Source organism: Cetorhinus maximus, chromosome 25 (genome assembly GCF_964194155.1).
Source record: "Cetorhinus maximus chromosome 25, sCetMax3.hap1.1, whole genome shotgun sequence".
Taxonomy (NCBI): domain Eukaryota; kingdom Metazoa; phylum Chordata; class Chondrichthyes; order Lamniformes; family Cetorhinidae; genus Cetorhinus; species Cetorhinus maximus.
The window spans coordinates 1,336,124-1,357,205 of NC_135903.1; the positions used below are offsets into that span (position 1 = coordinate 1,336,124).

Below are 21,082 nucleotides of genomic sequence, written 5' to 3' on the forward strand. Positions count from 1 at the left end.
GTGCTGCATGGGAGTGAGGTCAGTGGGCGGGCGGAGATGCTGCATGGGAGTGAGGTCAGTGGGCGGGCGGAGATGCTGCATGGGAGTGAGGTCAGTGGGTGGGTGAGATGATGCATGGGAGTGAGGTCAGTAGGCGGGTGGAGATGCTGCATGGGAGTGAGGTCAGTGGGTGGGTGAGATGCTGCATGGGAGTGAGGTCAGTGGGCGGGTGAGATGCTGCATGGGAGTGAAGTCAGTGGGCGGGCGGAGATGCTGCATGGGAGTGAGGTCAGTGGGCGGGTGAGATGCTGCATGGGAGTGAGGTCAGAGGGCAGGCGGAGATGCTGCATGGGAGTGAGGTCAGAGGGTGGGCGGAGATGCTGCATGGGAGTGAGGTCAGTGGGCGGGCGGAGATGCTGCATGGGAGTGAGGTCAGTGGGCGGGCGGAGATGCTGCATGGGAGTGAGGTCAGTGGGTGGCTGAGATGCTGCATGGGAGTGAGGTCAGTGGGCGGGTGAGATGCTGCATGGGAGTGAGGTCAGTGGGCGGGTGAGATGCAGGTCGACTCAGATGGACAAATGAAAGAGACTCCAACAGGCAGGATTGAGATGAGTGATTGAGGAAGGCTCCATGTGCTTGGGAACACGCTGGCATGAAGCTCCGAATGGCCCTGCCTCACACACACTTCCCTCTCCAGAATCACTCGTGGTCCGGCTGTGTGCAGCTGAACTGCTAGTTGGGGGTGGGGGGGGATACAGGTGGAGGACTTGTGAAGCCTGTTAATGAAGCTGAAAGGCACCAATTACACGTTATTCAGTGAAAGTGAATATATTCTCAGATGAGAAAGTGACAAAATGTGTTCACCTGTGCAACCACTTGTGATCAGAAATTCTTTACTTTTCTAGGCCTACCACTTCTTCTAGGCGCTGCCCTGACATCCACAGCTGGAGTGGAGACAGCCTGTGCAATAGTTGACCCTGTTGCCCCTGATGACTTTGGCGTGCATCCTCTGGACAGCTGAGGCCTTGAGGGCCCCGGCTTGCTCTGGCTGTCCTCCCATGGGTCAGCTGCTCCCTCTGTGGTGACAGAGGACGAGGTTGAGGGTGTCACAGGCAAAGTGGCACAGAGGGAGGGAACCGCCTCTGACCTCCCTGAGTGGGTGACCCAGGGGTGCCGCTTCACCTTCCCTTGGGTGCCTGAGGGCCCCGGCCTGACTCCTTGAGGGGAAGGAGCACCTGGGGGGACTTTGAGGTGCCCCATTTCCCTGTCACATTGCCACTGCAGGAATTCACCCATAGCCACTGCAATGGAGTGCAGGTCTGCACACATCTCCGCGTTCTGCTGGACCATGGCCTCCATGGCGTCTGCCATCCTCCCCATGGAGCCCTCATTGTGAACATGGGGGCACCACTTCATCAGAGAGCAGGCAGACACGCTCCTCGTGTGCCGCTCTGTTGAGGGCTTCCAACAGCTCTGCATGATTCTTCCCCGCCTTCTGCTGACTCTCCACGATGAGTTGGAAGGCCGAATCCAGAGGCTTATCATCTGCCTCGGACCTCACAGATGTCTCTTCCCCAGCAGTCCTCTGAGTGCTGGAGAGCTCAGCTGAACCTACCTCCTGCGGATACATGTTCATGTGGTGACCACCAGATTATGAACCTGAGCCTGCTATAGATCTAGGTCCCACCGAGGTGTGGCTCTCTGCGCTGGTGGAGGGTCTGGGTAAGCGCTGTGACGGGTCTTCCAGGCTGCTTATTTCCAGCTCTTCAATGGAGGAGGTGTCCTCTTGGCTGGAGGTGAGGACCTGGATGGAGCTGAGGGACCGGCTGGCTGAGGTCACTTGGCAGAGCTCCCTGTGAACCAAAGTAGAGATCATTTGTGCTGGCAGCAGGCACAAAAGCCGGAGAGAGAACACTCATATTTGCATTAAGGGAGGGATGATGTGATGCAGGATCCTCACGTGGGTGTTTGCTGCCCTCCTCACCGTCACCGCAGGCACGGTCCATGTCCTCAGCAGTCAGTGATGAGGTGGTTGACTTACCCTGGCGGAACAGATGTGCCCATTCATCCTCTTCCTGCACTGCATGGCTGACCACTGCTGCCACCACCTCCCATGCTGGATTGGTGACCTTGCTTGCTGGTCTTCGCCCAGCGGGGGTAGGGTACTTCACGGCGGGGCCTCCACTGTGTCCAGTAGGTGCTCGAGGGAGGCATCGCTAAGTATGTTCCCCACCCTTTGGCAGCCGTCAGTTCCCAGCAGCTTCCTACCCTTAGAGAATGTTAGCTCTGTGCAGGGACGGTGTCCGTTTACTGAAAGCCTGAGGGGATGGTGAGGCGGGCGAATCAGTGACCGCCCTGTCAGTGACCCGGTGTGTTTCCTGGGAATGCATAATTAATGAGGCTGGATGAACCGGGAATGGGACGATGTGGCGTGAAAAGCTGTTATTGCGCCCGATGGGTAGAGCGTCCTTTTCCCCACCCACTACCGCACTCGTCCAAAACTGGGACGATTCTGCCCTATATGTCATTCAGAAGAAGGATTGCTCTTGTTTGAGCAGAAAAGCCTGGATAGGTCCAAACCTAATCCTCAAAGTAGGTGAAGCGAATGAACAAGAGGATAAAACTTTCATTGAGGGAACCGAGGCCTTCGCAACATTAACCATTCAATAATTGCCAGCAACAGAGTGCAAGTTGCAAGAATTTCCAGAGTCTCAAAGGCGAGATGAAGATTGTATGCAGATTCACACATACTACCCTGATGGATGGCCAGGGTATATTCCTAGCAACATTGTCCTATGGCAGCACTTTGAACAACATCACCACTTTAGCATCATAGATGACCTCTTGGTCTATAATGAGCAATTGGTGGTGCCATGAGCTCTCTGCCTGAAAGTCCCCCAGAAGATTCACCAATGACATCTTGGTATTACCAAATGTTGAGCCAGGGCACAACAGTCTGTATGGCGGCCAGGTATCTCAAGCTGTATTGAAGGTATGGTCCTCAACTGCATCACCTGTGTCACTCACAGATCGAAGCAGAAAGAGCCACTTCTGCCCTCCTCTTTCCCGTCCAGTCCATGGAAATATCCATGGGTATGGACCTTTTCAAAGTCAAAGGGAAAGTGTTTCTCATCATTGTGGATTATTATTCCCATTGGATAGAGGTGCAAAAGCTACAGGGCCTCATCTCTGAGGCTGTTATGACCTCTTTGAAGAGGATCTTTTTTACACACGGCATTCTGGACATTGTCACCTTTGACAGTGGGCTGCAATTCGCCAACAAGTGTTTCCAATCTTTTGCAGCATCATATGGATTTGTCCATGTCACAAGTTCGCCAAGTAACCTCAGGCCAACAGAGAGGCTGAGAGAGGGGTATGTGTCATTAAAGACCCCCTCTGAAAAAGTGAAGACTTTGAGCTAGCCCTGCTCAGTTATTGCTCCATTTGCACCATTGCAAAACTCTTTCACTCCATTTGCGCTTTCGATGGGCCACAGGCTAAGAACCCAACTTCCTTTCCTTCCCCACACGTTGATACCAAACCCATGGTAGAAGACCATGGCCGGGCCAGACAAAGGGATGAAGGCCAGAGAGCAGGTCAAGTCTGCACTTTCAGCTAACGCCACAGGGCTCACAACCTTCTTGAAAAAGGAGAGATGGTGTGGATTGTGGATTAAAGACCAGCAGCGAGAAGCCACTGTAATGGAGAAGATACAACAGCCAAGATTGTATCTGGTCCAGACAGAAACCAGTGTCATCCGAAGAAGCAGGAATGCCTTGATTTCAATGAACAGGAAACCATTAGCAGGATGGGCTCATACCCTGATCCCCAAGAGGGCGTCACGCCTGCAGAATCACTAACAAAGGAAACAAGGAGTGACAATCCTCAGGGAATGAGTTTGGAGTGGACAGATGCTCAACAGCCTCAAAAAGAAATCCACACATGTTCAGGGTGATTGGTGAGAACACCAAGGAGACTATCCCTTTAAAAACAGAGACTTTGGGGAGAGGTGTAGGAGGGTGTGTATATAGTATATCGGGATAAAGACTTGGGGGGAGATGTAGAGTAAAGGGTTAACTCCAACACTACATTCATAATTGTTACTGAGCATGTGCATAAGGAACTATGTCATAATGATGTCATGCAGGGAGAGATGAGTGAGAAGAACCTAAGAGAGGAGAATTGCTCTGTCCTGATATTCTGTAATCTTGTATATAGTTAGCTATGTAAATTAAAGATCTTTTAAGGAAAGATTTTTGCCTCCAGCCAGATCTCTTACTACAGTAAGGCACCCAATGTTTTCCAAGACAATCCAACAATAACAGAAGTCCCAGATAATGCACCGGTTATTTAGGACTGAAAAGAAGAGAAAATTCTTCACTCAGAGGGCAATGAATTTTTGGAATTTTCTAACTCATAGACCTGTGAATACTCAGTTGTTGAGCGTATTCAATATTAAGATTAACAGATTATTGAGCACTAAGTGCATCATGGGATATGAGGTAGGGTGGGGAATTGAGCTGATGGAATTCAGTCATGATTTTATTAAATGGTGGAGCAGATACAAAGGATCACTTGCCTACTCCTGTTCCTATGTCTGAACGTATGGTCAGAAATTATGTAACAATTTATTTTCATTGTATGAGAGGTTACTTAATGATGTGTTTGTAATTGCTTAACTTTCTTCTTTGGCAGAACATGTTTGAGAATAAGCCCTCCCTCCCAGAGTATAAAGTGGCGTCCATCCAGAAATCCCGCTTCATCCTCATGCACTACAGCATGTTCAAAGCCGGATGGGACTGGCTCATCTTACTGGCCACGTTTTATGTTGCTGTGACCGTCCCTTACAATGTTTGCTTCACAGAAAGTGATGACAGCTCCTCCGCTTCCCGCAGCACGACTGTGAGCGACATTGCTGTGGAAATGCTTTTCATTTTCGGTAAGCTGAGTTTTTAGTCTATCAGTCCTTCACCAGAGAACACAACCGAGGGAAATTTTCTTCCAATCCAATTGGGAATTCAGAAGGAACTTCTTTACCCAAAGAGTGGTGAGAATGTGGAACTTGCTACTACAGGGAATGGTTGAAGCGATTGGTATAGATGTATTCAAAGGGGCTCTAGACAAATATGTGATGGACAAGGTAACAAAGGGTTACACAGATAGATTTAGATAAGGTATGACATAAGGAGGCTCAAGTGGAGCCTAAACGCCAGCATGACTGGTTGGGCTAAATGGCCTCTTTCTGTGCTCTATATCCAATGTAAACCTCAGACACTGATTTCCCTCCGTGCTACACTGAGGCAGACAGATGTGCATTAGGAATGAAGGCTTTAACATATGAATGAAAGAAGGCATTGGCAAAAATTAGCTGCACAAAAGTCTCATATGACTATTCAGACTTTAAACTTGGCATCAGGGTGAAGCAGTTTCAATTTGTACCAATACTTGTGAATGTGCAGCCTGAATCTGGGCAGTCAATGTCTGAGATGATACTAAAGTGGAGAAGCTGGACTCTCCTTGGAGAGAGAGAGAGAGAGAGAGAGCCTCAGTCCTGCTTCAGAGTCAATTCGAGCCTTGCTACCTGAGCCATTGCTGAGGATTACTGCCAAGCCGAAAAGATTTTCATCAGCTTGAAGTGTAATTTATAGTCTAAATGCACCATTAAATGATGGAATTACTTCTGTGCCATTGCTCTACTCTATGTGGCCAATGGGCAGAATAAAATCCAGGGAATAGGGGCATGGGAGTGTTTTTGGCCACAGGCTGGAGAGCTGGTGAGAGCCACACGTCACCTCCTTTGGGGAAGGCTTTGCCCTATGGAGCACCAATCTGGCACTTAAATGGTCAGTTGTGAACTTTCCTCAGGATCAAGGACCTCGGGGCTGAAATCCTGCCCCCCACCCCGCCCCCCCGCCCCCGATCAGAGGCTCGCAGCTCCTCATTGCCATCAGTGCCACCAGGGGAGAGCTGACAGCTGCCAGCAATGGACCCACCAGAGGCCCAGGATCACTGAGGGACCCAGGCCACAGTTAAGTGATGGCAGGGTGGGGTCACAAGGAGCGCATTGCTAGCTGGGCGGGGCAGGGGGAATGAAAGAAAGGGCAGGGGAAGGACCTTAGCAGACACCGTTCCCTCCCAGTGCCAGGTTCCTCGATTGGACACTGAGTGCCGGCCAGTTTGACAGCATGACAGGGTTTGCCTTTCGGGCTCTGCAGACGGCAACTGCCCTACTCACCGCTGGGTTAATACTAACGGCAGTGGGCTGAGGTCCTTAACTGGGCATTAATTGTCCTGTTAAATGCCTCAATTGGCATGAGAGCAGGATGGCCATTCATGAGCCTACGTGCCGTGGATTTAATTGGGGCAGAGATAGGAAGGTGGCAGAGTCCCCACCCAGCACCCTCTTGCATGATTAAATGCCCCACACCTCCAAACCTGCCACAGGGAGGGTATTAAATTTCACCCTATATGTCTTTGCATTATCTGTGCAACGCATAGTGTCATCCAGTGGAACATCCCCCCTGAAAAGATAGGAATAACATCATTTATAATATGTAAACTCAGAATACTCACCATATGAAAACCAGCTTTTAGCACTGGGTCCCATTTGCTCAAGTTCTGTTGAACAGTTCCTGATACTTATGCCTCATTATTGCTCATCTTGTCCATTTTATAACCCTGCCTTCTAATTATTTCTGTTTCTGACACTCGCTTCTGTTTCCACCATTCATATCAGGCTGCATCGTTCACTTGCTTAGCCTGGATTCATCTTATTTTTTTCCCAATGCTTCTGTTTCCCTAACCTTTTAGCTGAATTTCCAGCAATCCTATAGTCAGCAGTAAAATTTGTAATTAAAAGTTAATTGAAGGATTGCCAAAGGCTTCAGCGCTCTGTGTGATCCCTGTAAATGCCCTAATGGTGTTTACAATATTCAATAATACTTAATGAAGCATAAACAGGCCACTGAAAAATTACACTCTGTCTTTATCACAGAATTTCAAGCATCAGTCTTCCTCTAGTTCCTTATCATCACTTCCAGTTATGACTTGTTGTTGATGTTGATACAGATGTTGTGACTCTTGGTGATTAAATACAGCTACATGTTATAAGTGGGCTTGTACAGTGAGGTTAGCTGTCTAACCTCCATTGCAACCATGACTAAGAACAATCAGCTTAGGGTAGGCTGATGGTTGAACCATTATTCTGTAAGCCTCAAGTTGCCTGCTGCCTGTGCTGCCTTCATTATCAGGGAGCTAAAACACATATTTACTCAAATATCTTTCAAACTGCAACTCATTTCTTTAACATCGATTCCGTCTTGTGAGACTTACTTGAACAAACTAACATGATTACGTTCTTAATTTGATCTACACTTGTGAATTTGAAAAATGTCCTTTTTTGCTCTCAAAATTATTGTTTCTATTTATTCCTTAAAATAGAACACATTATGCCCAGTAATGTTTGCAGAACTGTGTCTAAGGGGAAAAAATTACATTAAAACATGAAAAGTTTTTTAAGACTGTGCCACCAACAATCTGCCAAGATTATTTTGTAAAATTAATTTCCAGCCGATATTTTTAATTTTATTTTTGCCGTTTTGCCCAGGGTTGTGTTCTCGATTTGCAGGTATGAAGCAGTTAAGAGCTGTAGGTTCTCCTGCCTATGCCAGACCAGTGGATGTATTAGATTCACTGCCCTGCCTGTGATTGCAGCTAATCAGTAGAAAGCTGGCAGGGTTAATGGCTTTTTGTCTTCTTTATTCTTTGACTGGATGTGGGTGTTTTGTCACCCATCCCTAATTTTCCTTGAATTAAGTGGCTTGCTAGGCCATTTCAGAGGGCAGTTAAGAATCAACCACATTGCTGTGGGTCTGGAACCACAAGTAGGCCAGACAAGGTAAGGACAGCAGATTTCCTTCCCTAAAGGACCTTAGTGAACCAGATGGGTTTTTACAACAATTGATGATAGTTGTGATAGTTACCATTACTGAGACTAGCTTTATATTCCAGATTTATTAATTGAATCTTAAATTCCACCAGCTGCTGTGGTGGGATTTGAACCCATGTCCCCAGAGCATTAGCCTGGGCCTCTGGATGACATTAGCACTATGCACCATCTCCCCACTAAGTGGGGTGCACTAAGAAAAGATTATTTTTCCTTGCCTCCCTTCCCTCAGTGTCATCTTTCGCGTGAGAAGGTGCTGACACATGCTGAAGTACGGTTCTGTTGTGTCTGCCACACTGTTGCTTCACCTGGGGGACTGCTCTTCACATTTCTGCCAAGACAGAGTCCCGTCTTGTATCATCCAACATCAACCTACATGGACTTTCCAGCAGAGGTTAATGGAGAGTAATCAGCAGTGGGAAATTTGCCTGTTTCAGCTCTCACTCCAAGGCCCAATTTTACTGCGTTAAATTGTAGATTATCAAACACAGGACAGACCAGGATCTTCCCATGTTCTCCCTGGCCTGTATGATACCACACTGGCTAATGTACATACCAATATGAGTCATCAAAAGAGAAGTAATTCACTCCATAGGAGTGAAATTGCTTTTTATCCTGCACTTGAAAGACGTTGGCAGTAAAGTGCATTGTTCTATTAAGTCACGTGCTATTATAGAGGCTAGTTGTACCTTTTTTCTTTATAATGCTCATTTCTCTGTCTCTCTTTATCCAACAGATATTATCCTGAACTTTCGTACCACTTATGTCAGTCAGTCAGGTCAAGTGGTTTATGATGCTCGATCCATCTGCATCCATTATGGAACCACATGGTTCATTGTGGATCTAATAGCTGCACTGCCATTTGATCTCCTTTATGCCTTTAACATCACTGTGGTAAGTGTACATTTAACATCATTTCCCTCTTAACAGGGGGTGTGCCATTCTGCACCGTGGCCAGCTTCATCGATACATTCGTTCCTGAAATGAGGATCTTTCCGAATTTGTAAACTTAAATCTGACGTGTAGTACCGCCTTCTTTATCCCATTTTAGGTGTCAGCCTAAGTTGATAGCACTCTCGCCTGAGTCAGAAGGTTATGGGTTCAAGTCCCACTCCGGGACATGGCCACAAAAATGAAGGCTGACACTCCAGTGCACTGCTGAGGGTGTGCTGCACTGTCAAAGGTGCCATCTTTTGAATGAACTGTTAAATCGAGACCCTGTCTGCTCTCTCAGGTGGACGTATTTTGAAGGAGAGCAGGGGAGTTATCCCCGGTGTCCCGGCCAATATTTATCCCTCAATCAACATCACAAAAACAGATTATCTACTCATTATCAGATTGCTGCTTGTGGAAGCTTGCTGTGTGCTAAAGGCTGCTGTGTTTCCTATTTTACAACAGTGAAGACACTTTACAAGTATTTCATTGGCTGTAAAGTGCTTTGGGATGTCCTGTAGTTGTGAAAGGCGCTACATAAATGCAAGTCTTTTGTTTGTATCTATCTTTTATACATAGCTTCCTTCAGATTTTTACCCTCCTCGAGGGAAGGTAGGGTAGAAGTGAAAAAGAGACAGAAGGCAGGAACAGCATAAAAACATTGCACATAGTTCCCAGGAGCAGACACTATTGCTGCATAATATCAATGATTTCACTGCCCACGCATATATAACTCAAAATGATGATTCACTTGTGAAATAACAGTCAACAGCTACATCAGGCACTGTTCCAGAATTCTTATCAAGACATGTTAAGGGTTGTACAACCTTGGCACGATGATAGCAATAATAATGAACCCTATACGAGTGCGAGAACATCATGATCCATTTTGGGTTGTAATACTTCTATTTGGGTGTCCAGTGCTCCTTGTGCCCAGTAAGAAATTACCTGTTTATTAAGCTTCCCCTCAATTAAAAAATGGCCTGTAATGTTTCAGGTTTCTCCAATTCCACTGAGTTATGGAAAGCTAATTCTTTTCTTTAATCAAACTTGATTTTGTCTGATGCATGTGAACCTCCAGCAATTGATACCCAATTGGATTACTTCAGTAATCAGATGATGGAACTGGCTGTTATGAATCCAAGAGGTTAGGCAGAGAAGTATATAATAAACAAATTTCCTGTCTAATAATCCTGTAGCCACTTAGTTGCAATTAAACAGAAAAGCCTGCGTTATTTTTCAATGATCTCCTAGGCCCAGGACCTATTTGGCAAGTTTGTGTATATTGACAGCAAATATGAATGAATAAAGACTTGGGTTTTTTTTAACATTAGGCAGTAAAGGTATAGTATCAAGTCAGTTAATGCTAGGAATTGTATCTGTTTCCCCAACTCAGATATCCACGGAGCTGACCGAGATCAGGATCTTCTTCTTGGGTGGAAACCTAGAGCAACTTTATAAGGTCTCCTGACACCAGCTAAATTCCCTGGGTCGGGGTAATTGTCATATTTTGGGCAGGCACTTGGAAAATTCCCATCTTCACTGGGGAAACTGCCAAGGGCTGAAGATAAAATGGCTGCAGAAGGCTTTAATTCAGCCCCTACAATAACACTGCACAACCTCCGAGTTGAGGGGGTAAGGGATGGTGTTTTGATGTTTTTTGAAATTATGGTTGAACATCACTTTGGCCTATATAACTGAGCACTCGTATAGGATAAGCAGCCACCACATTTTTAAATCCCTACTCACCAGCCCTCCCTACCAACCGCCACCATTTTAATGTTGGGTGCTGGACATACAGGTGTCCTGGCGCTGAGTCTTTTGCAGCCTGCATTCTTCCCTGCTCGAATGGCAGCTCAATCATTGAACCCCCTCCAGCGAGCATTGTTGTCCTACAGTATTGAACGACACGAATCAAAGTCACGAACTGTGATAGTGGTGCATCATCCCCCCTCATTCTCCTTGACCTTTTGACAGTCTTACTCATAGCAGATGACGATATGCTCCTGGAAGTTCCTCCCCACCGATATCCAGTTGAGTGGGCTTGCCGTCATTCATTTTCACCACTACCTGTCCAATCATAGGCGATGCATCTCTGGCAATGCTATCTTCACCCACGCAGTCACCATGGGAGTTTTTAAGAATCCATTCTGAGCCTTCAACTGCTCCTCATCTTTTTGCCACCTCTTGGTCACATCATCAACAGCTATGGAATCATTTCCAACATGTGTGCTGATGACACACAGTTGTCTCTTGACCCCTCTGTGACATCAGATGGTTTGTCCAACATCCAGCATTGGATGAGCTATCATTTTCTCCAGCAGTTCAGAAGAGCAAAGTCAAAAACTTGGACAGTTGATAAAAATTTCATACCCTCAACAGTGTTCTAGGTCAAACCAAACACTGGCAGCCTGTTCAAATGTGAACTGAATCCTGACCCCTATTCTGAACATCACAGAGGTCACTTTCTTCCATTTCAGGCATATTTCCACTCCTAACTCTGCACAGCTGACACTGAAATCCTTATTCTTGTGTTAAATTTAATTACTCCTGGCTAGCCGACTCATAAAGTTCAGTTCATCCAAAGTTCTGTCATTGTAAGGGGCGTGCAAGGAGATAGGCAACCACGCCGGAGTGAGACAGAAACTGAGTAAGTAGCAAATTAGGCCCACGTGAGAATTCGGCACACAGGAGATTGAGGTGTGGTATACATAGGATTTATTCTAAGTTGGGAACAGGAACAGCTGGGCATAAACAGACCTGGATGTAAACCTCGCCTTCGGAACTGGTTTGAAAAAAAAAAATCAAACAGTGACATCACAGGAAAACCATAAATTCTTTGGTTGGTAAGAAACTGCTGTTAGGGAGTGTCTTTAAATAGCTGTGAATTAGAAAAGCGTATTATTTTTAAAGAAGTAGCTACTCGGATTTGAGCAAGAAACACGAGGAATAAGGGGAAGTCAGGGCCAGTAACATAAAGTAATATAAGTAAACCAAAGTAAAGTTAACGTAAGGGAAATAAAGTTAAGACATGGCAGGGCAGCTCGATCGTGTGGATTGCGTGTCCTGTAATATGTGGGAAGTCATGGACACAACTGGTGACCTAGATGATGAAATTTGCAGGAAGTGTTGCAGCTGCTCTAGGTTTTGGAGCTCAAGTGGTGCTGGAGTCACTGTGACGCATCTGTGAGGCTCATAGCCACGTGGATAGCACGGTCAGAGAGGTGGTCACACCACAGGTTAGGAGCATGGAGGCAACAAGGGAATGGGTGACCGCCAGGCAGTCCAAGAGAACCAGGCAGTAGTGCAGGTAACCCCCTGAGGTCCCGCTCACTAATTGGTTTTCCATTTTGGATACTGATGAGAGCATTGGTTTGTCAGAGGAGTACAGTCAGAGCCAAGTTTGTGGCACCACAAGGGGCTTGGCTGTACAGGAGGGGAGAAAGAAGAAAGGAGGAGCAATAGTGATAGGGGATTCGTTAATTATGGGAACTGGCAGGCATTTCTGTGGCTGTAGACGTGACTCCAGGATGGTATGTTACCTCCCTGGTGCCAGGGTCAAAGGTATCAACGAGCGGCTGCAGGACATTCTTCTTGGGGAGGGTGAACAGCCAGAGGTTGTGGTCCATGTTGGGACCAATGACTTAGGTAGGAAGGGGGATGTGGTCCTGAAGACAGAATTTAGGGAACCAGGTAGAAAATCAGCAAGCAGGATCTCAAAAGTAGTAATCCCAGTGCCAAGTGCAAGTGAATATTGAAATAGTAGGACAAGGCAGATGAATGCGTGACTGGAAAGATGGTACAGGAGGGAGGGCTTTAGATTCCTGCGGCACTGGAACTGATTCTGTAGAAGATGGAACCTGTACAAGCCAGTCGGGTTGCGCCTGAACAGAGTTGGGGCTGAGTTCCTTGCGGGGCATTTTGCTTGTGCTGTTAGGGTGGCTTTAAACTAATTGGCAGGGGTGTGGGAACCAGGAGAGAATATTAGGGAGTAATACCAAGTGCACAAAATACTGGGAGAGACAGATAGCACTAGAATAAAGAATAGTAAGTTAATAGACAGAGTTGGAGTAAGGGAGAAAGTAATGAAGTCTAAATCAGGGTTAGACTGCATATATGTGAAGGCACGGGGTATAGTAAATAAGACTAGTGAGTTACAGATGCAGATTGCCATGTGGAATTATAATGTTGTGGCAATAACAGAGTCCTGACTCAAGGAAGGGCAGGACTGGGTGTTAAATATTCCTGGGTATAAGGTGTTCAGGAAAGATAAGGCAGGAAGAAAAGGAGGAGATGTGGTTGTATTGGTTACAGAGAGCATTGCAGTGCTGGAGAAAGAGGATGTCCCAGAGAGTTCAAGGGCAGAATCAAGTTGGCTAGAGCCACAGAATAAAAAGGGTGCAATTACATTGCTCGATGTAGTCTATAGACCGCCAACTAGTGGGAAGGATATAGAAGAATAAATCTGCTGGGAAATTACATAGAGGTGCAAACATTAGAGAGTAGTTATAATGGGGGACTTTAATTACCCGAAAATAGACTGGGATAGTGGTAGTGTAAAGGGCAGAGAGGGGCAACCGTTCCTAGAGTGTGTTCCAGTCCGACAAGAAAGGAGGCACTGCTGGGCCTGGTTCTTGGAAATGAGATGGGCCAAGTAGGTAAAGTGTCAGTGGGGGAACATTTAGGACACATTGATCATTGTATCATTGTTGCGACCGATGTAGTTGGTAAAGCTGAGTTATTTAAAAATCCCAGAGATGAAACTTTAAACAACCTATAATTTTAAGTGTTATGTTTGAGATGCGACTCTAAATTCAGGAATCAGACTACCAGTTCGCGAGGCTTTACATTAAACTAAATGAAACATTTTATTAATTTACACAGGTTAAAATATATATATACATGGCTACAAATTACTATCATAACTTATAACAAATTCCCAAACTAATCTCCATTAAGGCAACAGCAACCCATAGACTTAACCAAACACCAGGCAAAGCATTTTCACCTTACAAATTCAGAATGAGGTTATTTTCACTTTGGTTCCTGTGGAGCCAGTTGGAGGCTTGCAGCTGCCTTTTGATTTCACATTGTCTCTGCTCTGCACACCCAAAATGGTCGTCTTGTGATACCTACCACTGCCCATTGAATGTAAATTTTCATTTTATCACCAACCTCTGAACTAAACCTCTCTAACAATAAAACCCCTTTCATAGTACCAATTTTATTAGTAATATAAACATATTGCTTGGTATCTGCTAGATATGCATCAGTTTTCACCCCACTTCTTGAATGCTGTATTCAAAAAATGCAAATGCATGCTAACTCTCTTACATATCAAAACTAGTACACACCAAAGCATCCAGACTAGCTGTCTTTAATCCAATTAAGACACACCCACAGATTAAACCTCTATTTTAAAAGAAAAATGTTTTCCAAGATATTATGTGCATTAATAGCTGCATGACAGTCATATGATGGTAGAAAAGGTCAATGGGCAATCCAGAGTAAAAATAGTTAACTGGGGGAGAGCCGACCTCAATGGGGCAATAACAGAGCCGGGCCAGATAGACTGGAACAAAGATAGGAGGACAAAACTGTAGCTGAACAATGGGCTACCTTCAAAAAAGAAGTGGCTCACCACAGTCAAGGTATATTCCCTCAAAAGGGAAAGGTAGGGTAAACAAATCCAGAGCCCCCCGGATGAAAAAGGAGACAGAAATTAAGGCAAATAAGAAAAAGTGTGCTTATGGCAGGTGTCAGGTAGAAAATACAATTGAGAACCAAGCTGAATACAGAAGGTTCAGAGGAGAGGTGAAGAAGCTAATAAGAGAAGCGAAGAGAGATTCTGAGAAAAGACTGGCAGCCAACATAAAATGGAATCCCAAAGTCTTCTATAGGCACATAAATAGTAAAAGGGTGGTAAAAGGAGGAGTAGGGCTGATTAGGACCAAAAAAGGGATTTACACATGGAGGCAGGGGGCATGGCTGAGGTGTTAAATGAATACTTTGCATCGGTCTTTACCAAGGAAGCAGATGCTACCCAGGCCATGGTGACAGAGGAGGAAACTCTGTCACTAGAGGGGTTCAGAATTGATAAGGTAGTGGTATTGGATAAATTGTTGGTACTTAAAGTTGACAAGGCATCGGGACTGGATGAGATGCATCCCAGGATGTTGAAGGAAGTGAGAGTGGAAATTTCAGGGGGCACAGGCCATAATCTTTCAGCCTTCCCTAGAGACAGGGGAGGTGACAGAGGACTGGAGAATTGCAAACAGTACACCCTTGTTCAAAAAAGGTTGTAAGGATAAGCTCAGCAATTACAGACCAGTCAGTTTAACTTCAGCGGTGGGGAAGCTTCTAGAAACAATTATTCGGGATAGAATTAATGCTCACATGGAAAAATGTGGGTTGATTAGAAAGAGCCAGGATGGTTTTCTTAAGGGAAAATCATGTTCTATCTGAAAACTCAGTATTTATCAAGGTCTCTTAACACAATTACAAACACAAATGTTCCATCTCTGAACATTGTGGCTTTGTTCAATTTGATAGCACTTTCTGGGAAAACACGATTATTGCAGAATGCTGCAGTTCAGCAAGTTTTAACAGAAATGCAACTGTCCTCAGCTTTCAAAGCATTATAGTAATTTAGTCAACCTTGAGCATAAAGTTAATTTTTATTGAAGTCACTAATGTTGGCCTGTTGTTAGGACGCTTTAAAGTGGGTCACACAACCACCACAAGGAGGATTCAAAGGACTGATTCCAGAATAATTTTCTATCATGGGATGGAGGAGTAGGTTTGCCAACTCTGGTCAGATGTATTCCCAGAGGGTTCTTCCCATGATCTCCTGCCCCCAACCCCTTCACCCGCATGCCCCTGCCCAACATGCCCATCATCAATTGGGAAACTAACAGACTCTTTGTTATCCAATTGGATGATTGTTGACTCTCGGTCAAACAGTTTTTTTTTCCCATCTCCAATATTTTTATAATTAATAAAAATGTTCAAAGACAAAAAAGAAACTTTTTTTTTAACATCTCTATAATATTTCTTCCTGGTTGGTCACAGCAGTGTTTTCAAGATTGATGTTCAATTCCCAAAGACTCCAGTTTGATCCTGAAGAGCTGGCAACATGATGAAGGTTTAAGGTGGAAGTGGGCCTCCAATAAGCTATAGAAAGTATTAAGTGATATAGACAAAGTAAACCCAGAAAATAATTTTTAAACCAGAAAATCCTTGCAAAGAACAAAAATTTAAATTAGTAAATTTAAACCAGTATTAGGAAGCACACCTTTACTCAAAGCATAATAAGTACTTGGAATAAATTGCCAGACAGAATAGTAGAATATTCAAAATACAGCTGGATGCAGTAGAACAGTAGAGGGATGAGCTCTACTGGGAGGACGTTACTCATTCTCTTATTCTTGTGGCAGTCATTTTCAGTGATTACAGCTACTTCAACTTTTAGAAATAAACCAGAAAGAAATCAAGACATTTATCTTGAATTTTCCCTACCCTGCACAGACAGGGAAGTGCAGAAAACACATGGCACTGAGGTAGATTACCATTAAGAGTCACTGTGAAATGATTTACAAAATTTCAAAGTTTATTTTTAGGTGCGAAAAGACTACCACTGAGGGCTGTGGCAATGGGTGGAACATTATTAGAAAAGGCCACCTAATGATTGTTGAAAGCATGCTGATGGTTCATAGTGAATCACCAGGCAAAAAGAAAAGTTTAAACAAAGTTGGAATGTGGCACATCAGGACCGTCAAAGGGCAATGTTTCAATGTTGGGCAAAGAAGAAAGGCCAAATGATTCATCATGTGGAATGACACCTCTTTTTTGTCCTCGAATTCTGGTGAGTGTTACATTATTCTATCAAGACATGGTGTTACAATTTTGGTTATTATCATTTCCTATTGTATATAATGTGCATCATAGTAATTTAGGTCTGGGTAAAACATTTATATTTTTCTAGTCCATAATTAGACACTTTTGTGAAATGCCATTTCTTTTTTTGCTGAATTTTATGACCATCAATGTAAAGGTTGGCAGCATTGGAAAACAGATCATATTCCCATTTCATGCACACAGTATCTATATCAAGGACTCCGAGGTCAGGTATGAAATGGCTAGATACAATTAAGGTCCATATACTCCTCCTCCGCAGTGTATTACATCCTCACCTCTTGGGAGAACCTTATGCTGTGCTTCAATTTACCTTTTTTCCAGTTCCTACATCAGCTATCTTATTGCTATATGAGATTCCCAATTATAGTGGAGAATTAGGGCAGTCCCATGTCTGTTAAGAACTGGGTTGAGACAATTGAGCTTAATTTCACATTGACTCTTGCAGCCCACAGATAGAGGAGGCTTTCAAGCATCTGTCAGGGCTTAGTTGGCACCTATGTCCTGCAGTTGTAAGATACATTTTTAGCACATTGTAGTACCCTTCCCAAAAATTGAGCACCTTTATATCGTTGGTGGTCCGCATTCATGAAATCTTATTCTGATATACTTCCGTTTATGCAGAGCTTGAAGTGAATTTAACACACTTTTCCTTATATCTCAACAGATAACTTTACATCTTTAGGCTCACTGACAAGTTTATGAGCCTGGCATGAGGATGCAGTGAACTTATAGGCTGTGAGAGTCTGAAAGATCACCCTATCTCAGAGGGTATCCTCTTTTATGTTAACAAAGACCTTATGGGGGTTGTTCTTCCATCACAATCCCAGGATATGCAAGAGATATCCTCCATATTGTTAGACAATAGTTACAACTGAGGGCATTATGCAATCGGCTTCAATCATAGCCAAAGGGAAACAAGTACAAAACAAATCATCTTGCATTATCCTGGGAACTGGTTATTGTTGCATTTAATCTCTCTGCTTGATTTGATGTACAAGTTCTTGTGATGTCCAAAGATCTTCTCATTGCTGCACTGGAAAGTTACCAGTCAGCTGTAGATCTCCCTCAGGAAAGTTTGGGTATCATTTGGAAGCAGAGGCTGATTTGCAACTCTGTCCCAAAGATGACATGTGGAGGGTATCTTAATTGAAGATTCTCCATCTGGGCTCTTCAGACATAAGTATTTGAATTCTGTAAATGGAAATATGGCTGGATTTATTGACACCACATTTTTACAGGATCACTTAACTCAAAAGTAATAGTTTGTAATTGTTTTCAGTTTATCATTTGAAATGTGATATACTGACTTATATTACCCTTTTAAAAAACTGCTAATGTTTTAAAGAATTCACTTACATATTTTTAGATTAAATATGCAGCAAATTTCACTTTTAAGGATATATTTACTGTCACCTTAAATATTTTAACTATATTGCCGGACAAACTTTTTCACTAACATCAGCAAAGAGATGAAAATGTGCACCTTAACCTGGTTTACATATCCAGATCTTGTTTTACTCGTCACAAATGTTCTTGTTGCAGGGAATAAAAACTTTGTATTGACTGCTCCTTTTTACTGGGTCTTATTTCTTCACTCATATTTTACATGCACGCTGGACACAAAACACAACACAAGGGCAATTAGGGATGGGCAATAAAGGCTGGTCTAGCCATTGATGCCCACGTCCTGTGAAAGAATAAAAATAAAACAACTTGGTAGCACAACCTGGGCTTAGTGATTATTGAAGAATTTCAGGGATTACCTGTCCATTTGGCCTTTTTTCATATTTACCACGTACAACTTCACTAAAATGTTAACACAGTATGTGATTTGGATTGTATCATTTTATAAGTGCAGAAAAATCATTTATTATCATAAAATTTTCACAGATGCAGTTAGCGAAGATACTTTTCCACATTATATTCAGTTATTCTAGTACGGGCAATATTTACATAATAAAATGGTAGCTCTCTGCAATAAGTTCAAGAGTCATTGGTTTTCTGTTTTATTTGTAAGGACAAATAAATTGTACAGTTATTTACATTTACAAGCAAATTTTAAGAAAATAATTTTATAAATTATGGTAATAATACCTGATCTGAATTCTATCTAAAATCAAAAAATCCTGTAATTCAAAGATGATGGGATCTGCTTTGATACATGGTTAAATTAGTAAATTTCAATTCTGTGGAGAAGCTATACAGCTCGAATAGACATGAAGTGTTCATTGTAAACTGGAGCAAATCTATTTTAAGTCTTGAATTTCCCATAAAATTGATTGACTGGTTCCATGATGATTTGGTGGTTAAAGGTACCACTAGGTGTAGCACTGAGTCATACTGTAAGAACTTGGCTTAATTCCAAGTCTCTGTTGAATTGGCTTGTGTCAGCTCAGGCAGTCTTTGTTAATCCTGGGACAGAGAAGGGAAAAGTTAGCCAAGGTTCATGCTCCTCATCGTTGTTAATTTACTCCTGCTAGAAATTGGACAATGGCAAGAACAGGTTTAAGTTGATATCTCACACAGTTAATAGCCTACCAACCTTCATTGTCCAGGCTCCACATGAAGGTTGGACACTGGTTAAGGTACTGCAGAGTTGTCTCTCTCAGGATAGTGTACCTCAGCAAGGCTTTCTGCCTTCAGGAGAGTAGTGTGGTAGAAATTGAGCATGGAATATCACAGGTGAAAACTCCCCCTTATACATATGTTTATTTAAAAAGAAGAGTTACAATAGGAACAATTTGAAGAGGTCACCCAGTAGAGCACATACCTCCGCCATGCTATGTTATCTCAAAATTATTACCATTACATAGCTCTTCCTTGAGAGTTTGCCCTGCCTGGTTGATCCTCTGTAACTGCTGAAAAAATAAATCTTTTTATTAAGATTTTGCATCTCACTGAGGAGCCTTCAGGCCAATCCACATCCAACAACCTGCTCTAAAGCTCTGCTCAGATCTTGGCAGCTATGACAAATTCCACCACAGCAGTTGAGACAATCTACAATGTTCTGAAACAATCAACAACATTCTAAATACAAAAACCCACAACAATCTTAAAAAAAAAAGTCAATTTTCCCCATCTCCCAAAAACGAATCAGTTCTTCCTTGGACAACTCCCTGTCAGTGTACCAAATTTTGTTGAAATCCGTCCATTAGGTTTTGAGATTTTGAGTGGAATTTTATGGCCCCTCCTGCCTGCTAGATCTTCTGGTCCCACCAAGTCAATGGAGTTTTGAACGGATCGCAATATTTTCTGGCCCTGCCCAGCTGCAACGGAGCCATAAAATTTCACCCATTGCCAACAGACAAATAGACTAACAAACCAGATGTAAACGTTACCTCTGCCCACCTTCAGTGGCGGAGGTCATTATTCTCATTCATACACTGGTAGCATGGAATAGGAGTGTTGCAATGTGTTATGCCCATTGTTATACAATGTGTTATGCCCTACAATGGACTGAACCTACAATTTCCTGCTATCTCAGCCATGTCATGGTGCCAATGTTGCCAAGATGCTTTCCCAGAGGAAGGGGTTAAAATGGAAACTGAACATGAGTTTACTCTCATTCACCCCCTGCAGCTTGCAAGAAATGGTAATGTGGCCAGGTGCCTGAAATCAAGTTGCTTACTTGACATCTCTGATCAAATGAGTTTTGGAGTGAGAAGATTACAGACAGGAAGGGATGTGTACTGTAACATGAGAAGTCTAATTACCAGAAAATCTCATTCCCACCAGTAGCCTAATATTCTCAATCACATCCCAATAAATTTTGAATGTCTATAATGCTTTTGCCTTCACTATCTTGCCTTAGCAAAATTCTTCCTAACACCTGCTTAAAGTTTGTTCTTCACTAATTTAAATTTACGTCCTTGAGTCCTAGCCCCTTGCTTTACTCAGAACACAGAATAGCTAATGGAAGGAAAAAAATGTAAATAACTTCAAGTGATGTCCTCTGTCATCAGTGAATACCAGGGACATTTGGATATGGGTTACATTCTGTGCAAATGTTAAAGGAAAATATCCTCTGTGTGCTATGTTTAACAAAATTATAAGCCTGTTTCTAGAGAACAGGTCTACATTAAACCCAATACAGTAGCTTCAGATACAACGGAACAGTAGAACAAGATGACTCTGGGTTACAGTTATAAACGGGAGGGTGGCTGTGGCTGGGATATTGGCTTATTTGTCTGTTGTGGTTGTGGCGGAATGATGATTAATATCCTAGAAAGATGGCCCAAAGAGGTTTCTTCAAACCCATCTTATAACTTTGTTAAAAATAGTGCACAGAGGAAATCTTTCCCCCTCTCG

At 43.5% G+C, this 21,082-nt stretch overlaps 1 protein-coding gene across 1 annotated transcript in view; it reads left to right on the top strand.

The window, feature by feature from the left end:
- The window catches only part of kcnh4b (potassium voltage-gated channel, subfamily H (eag-related), member 4b), a 156,215-nt gene that overhangs the window by 71,462 nt on the left and 63,671 nt on the right, over positions 1-21,082 (top strand). The window contains exons 5-6 of the mRNA XM_078529140.1: positions 4,675-4,918; positions 8,661-8,818. Coding sequence (XP_078385266.1) covers positions 4,675-4,918; positions 8,661-8,818 — 402 coding nt within the window. The remainder of the gene's footprint in view (positions 1-4,674; positions 4,919-8,660; positions 8,819-21,082) is intronic.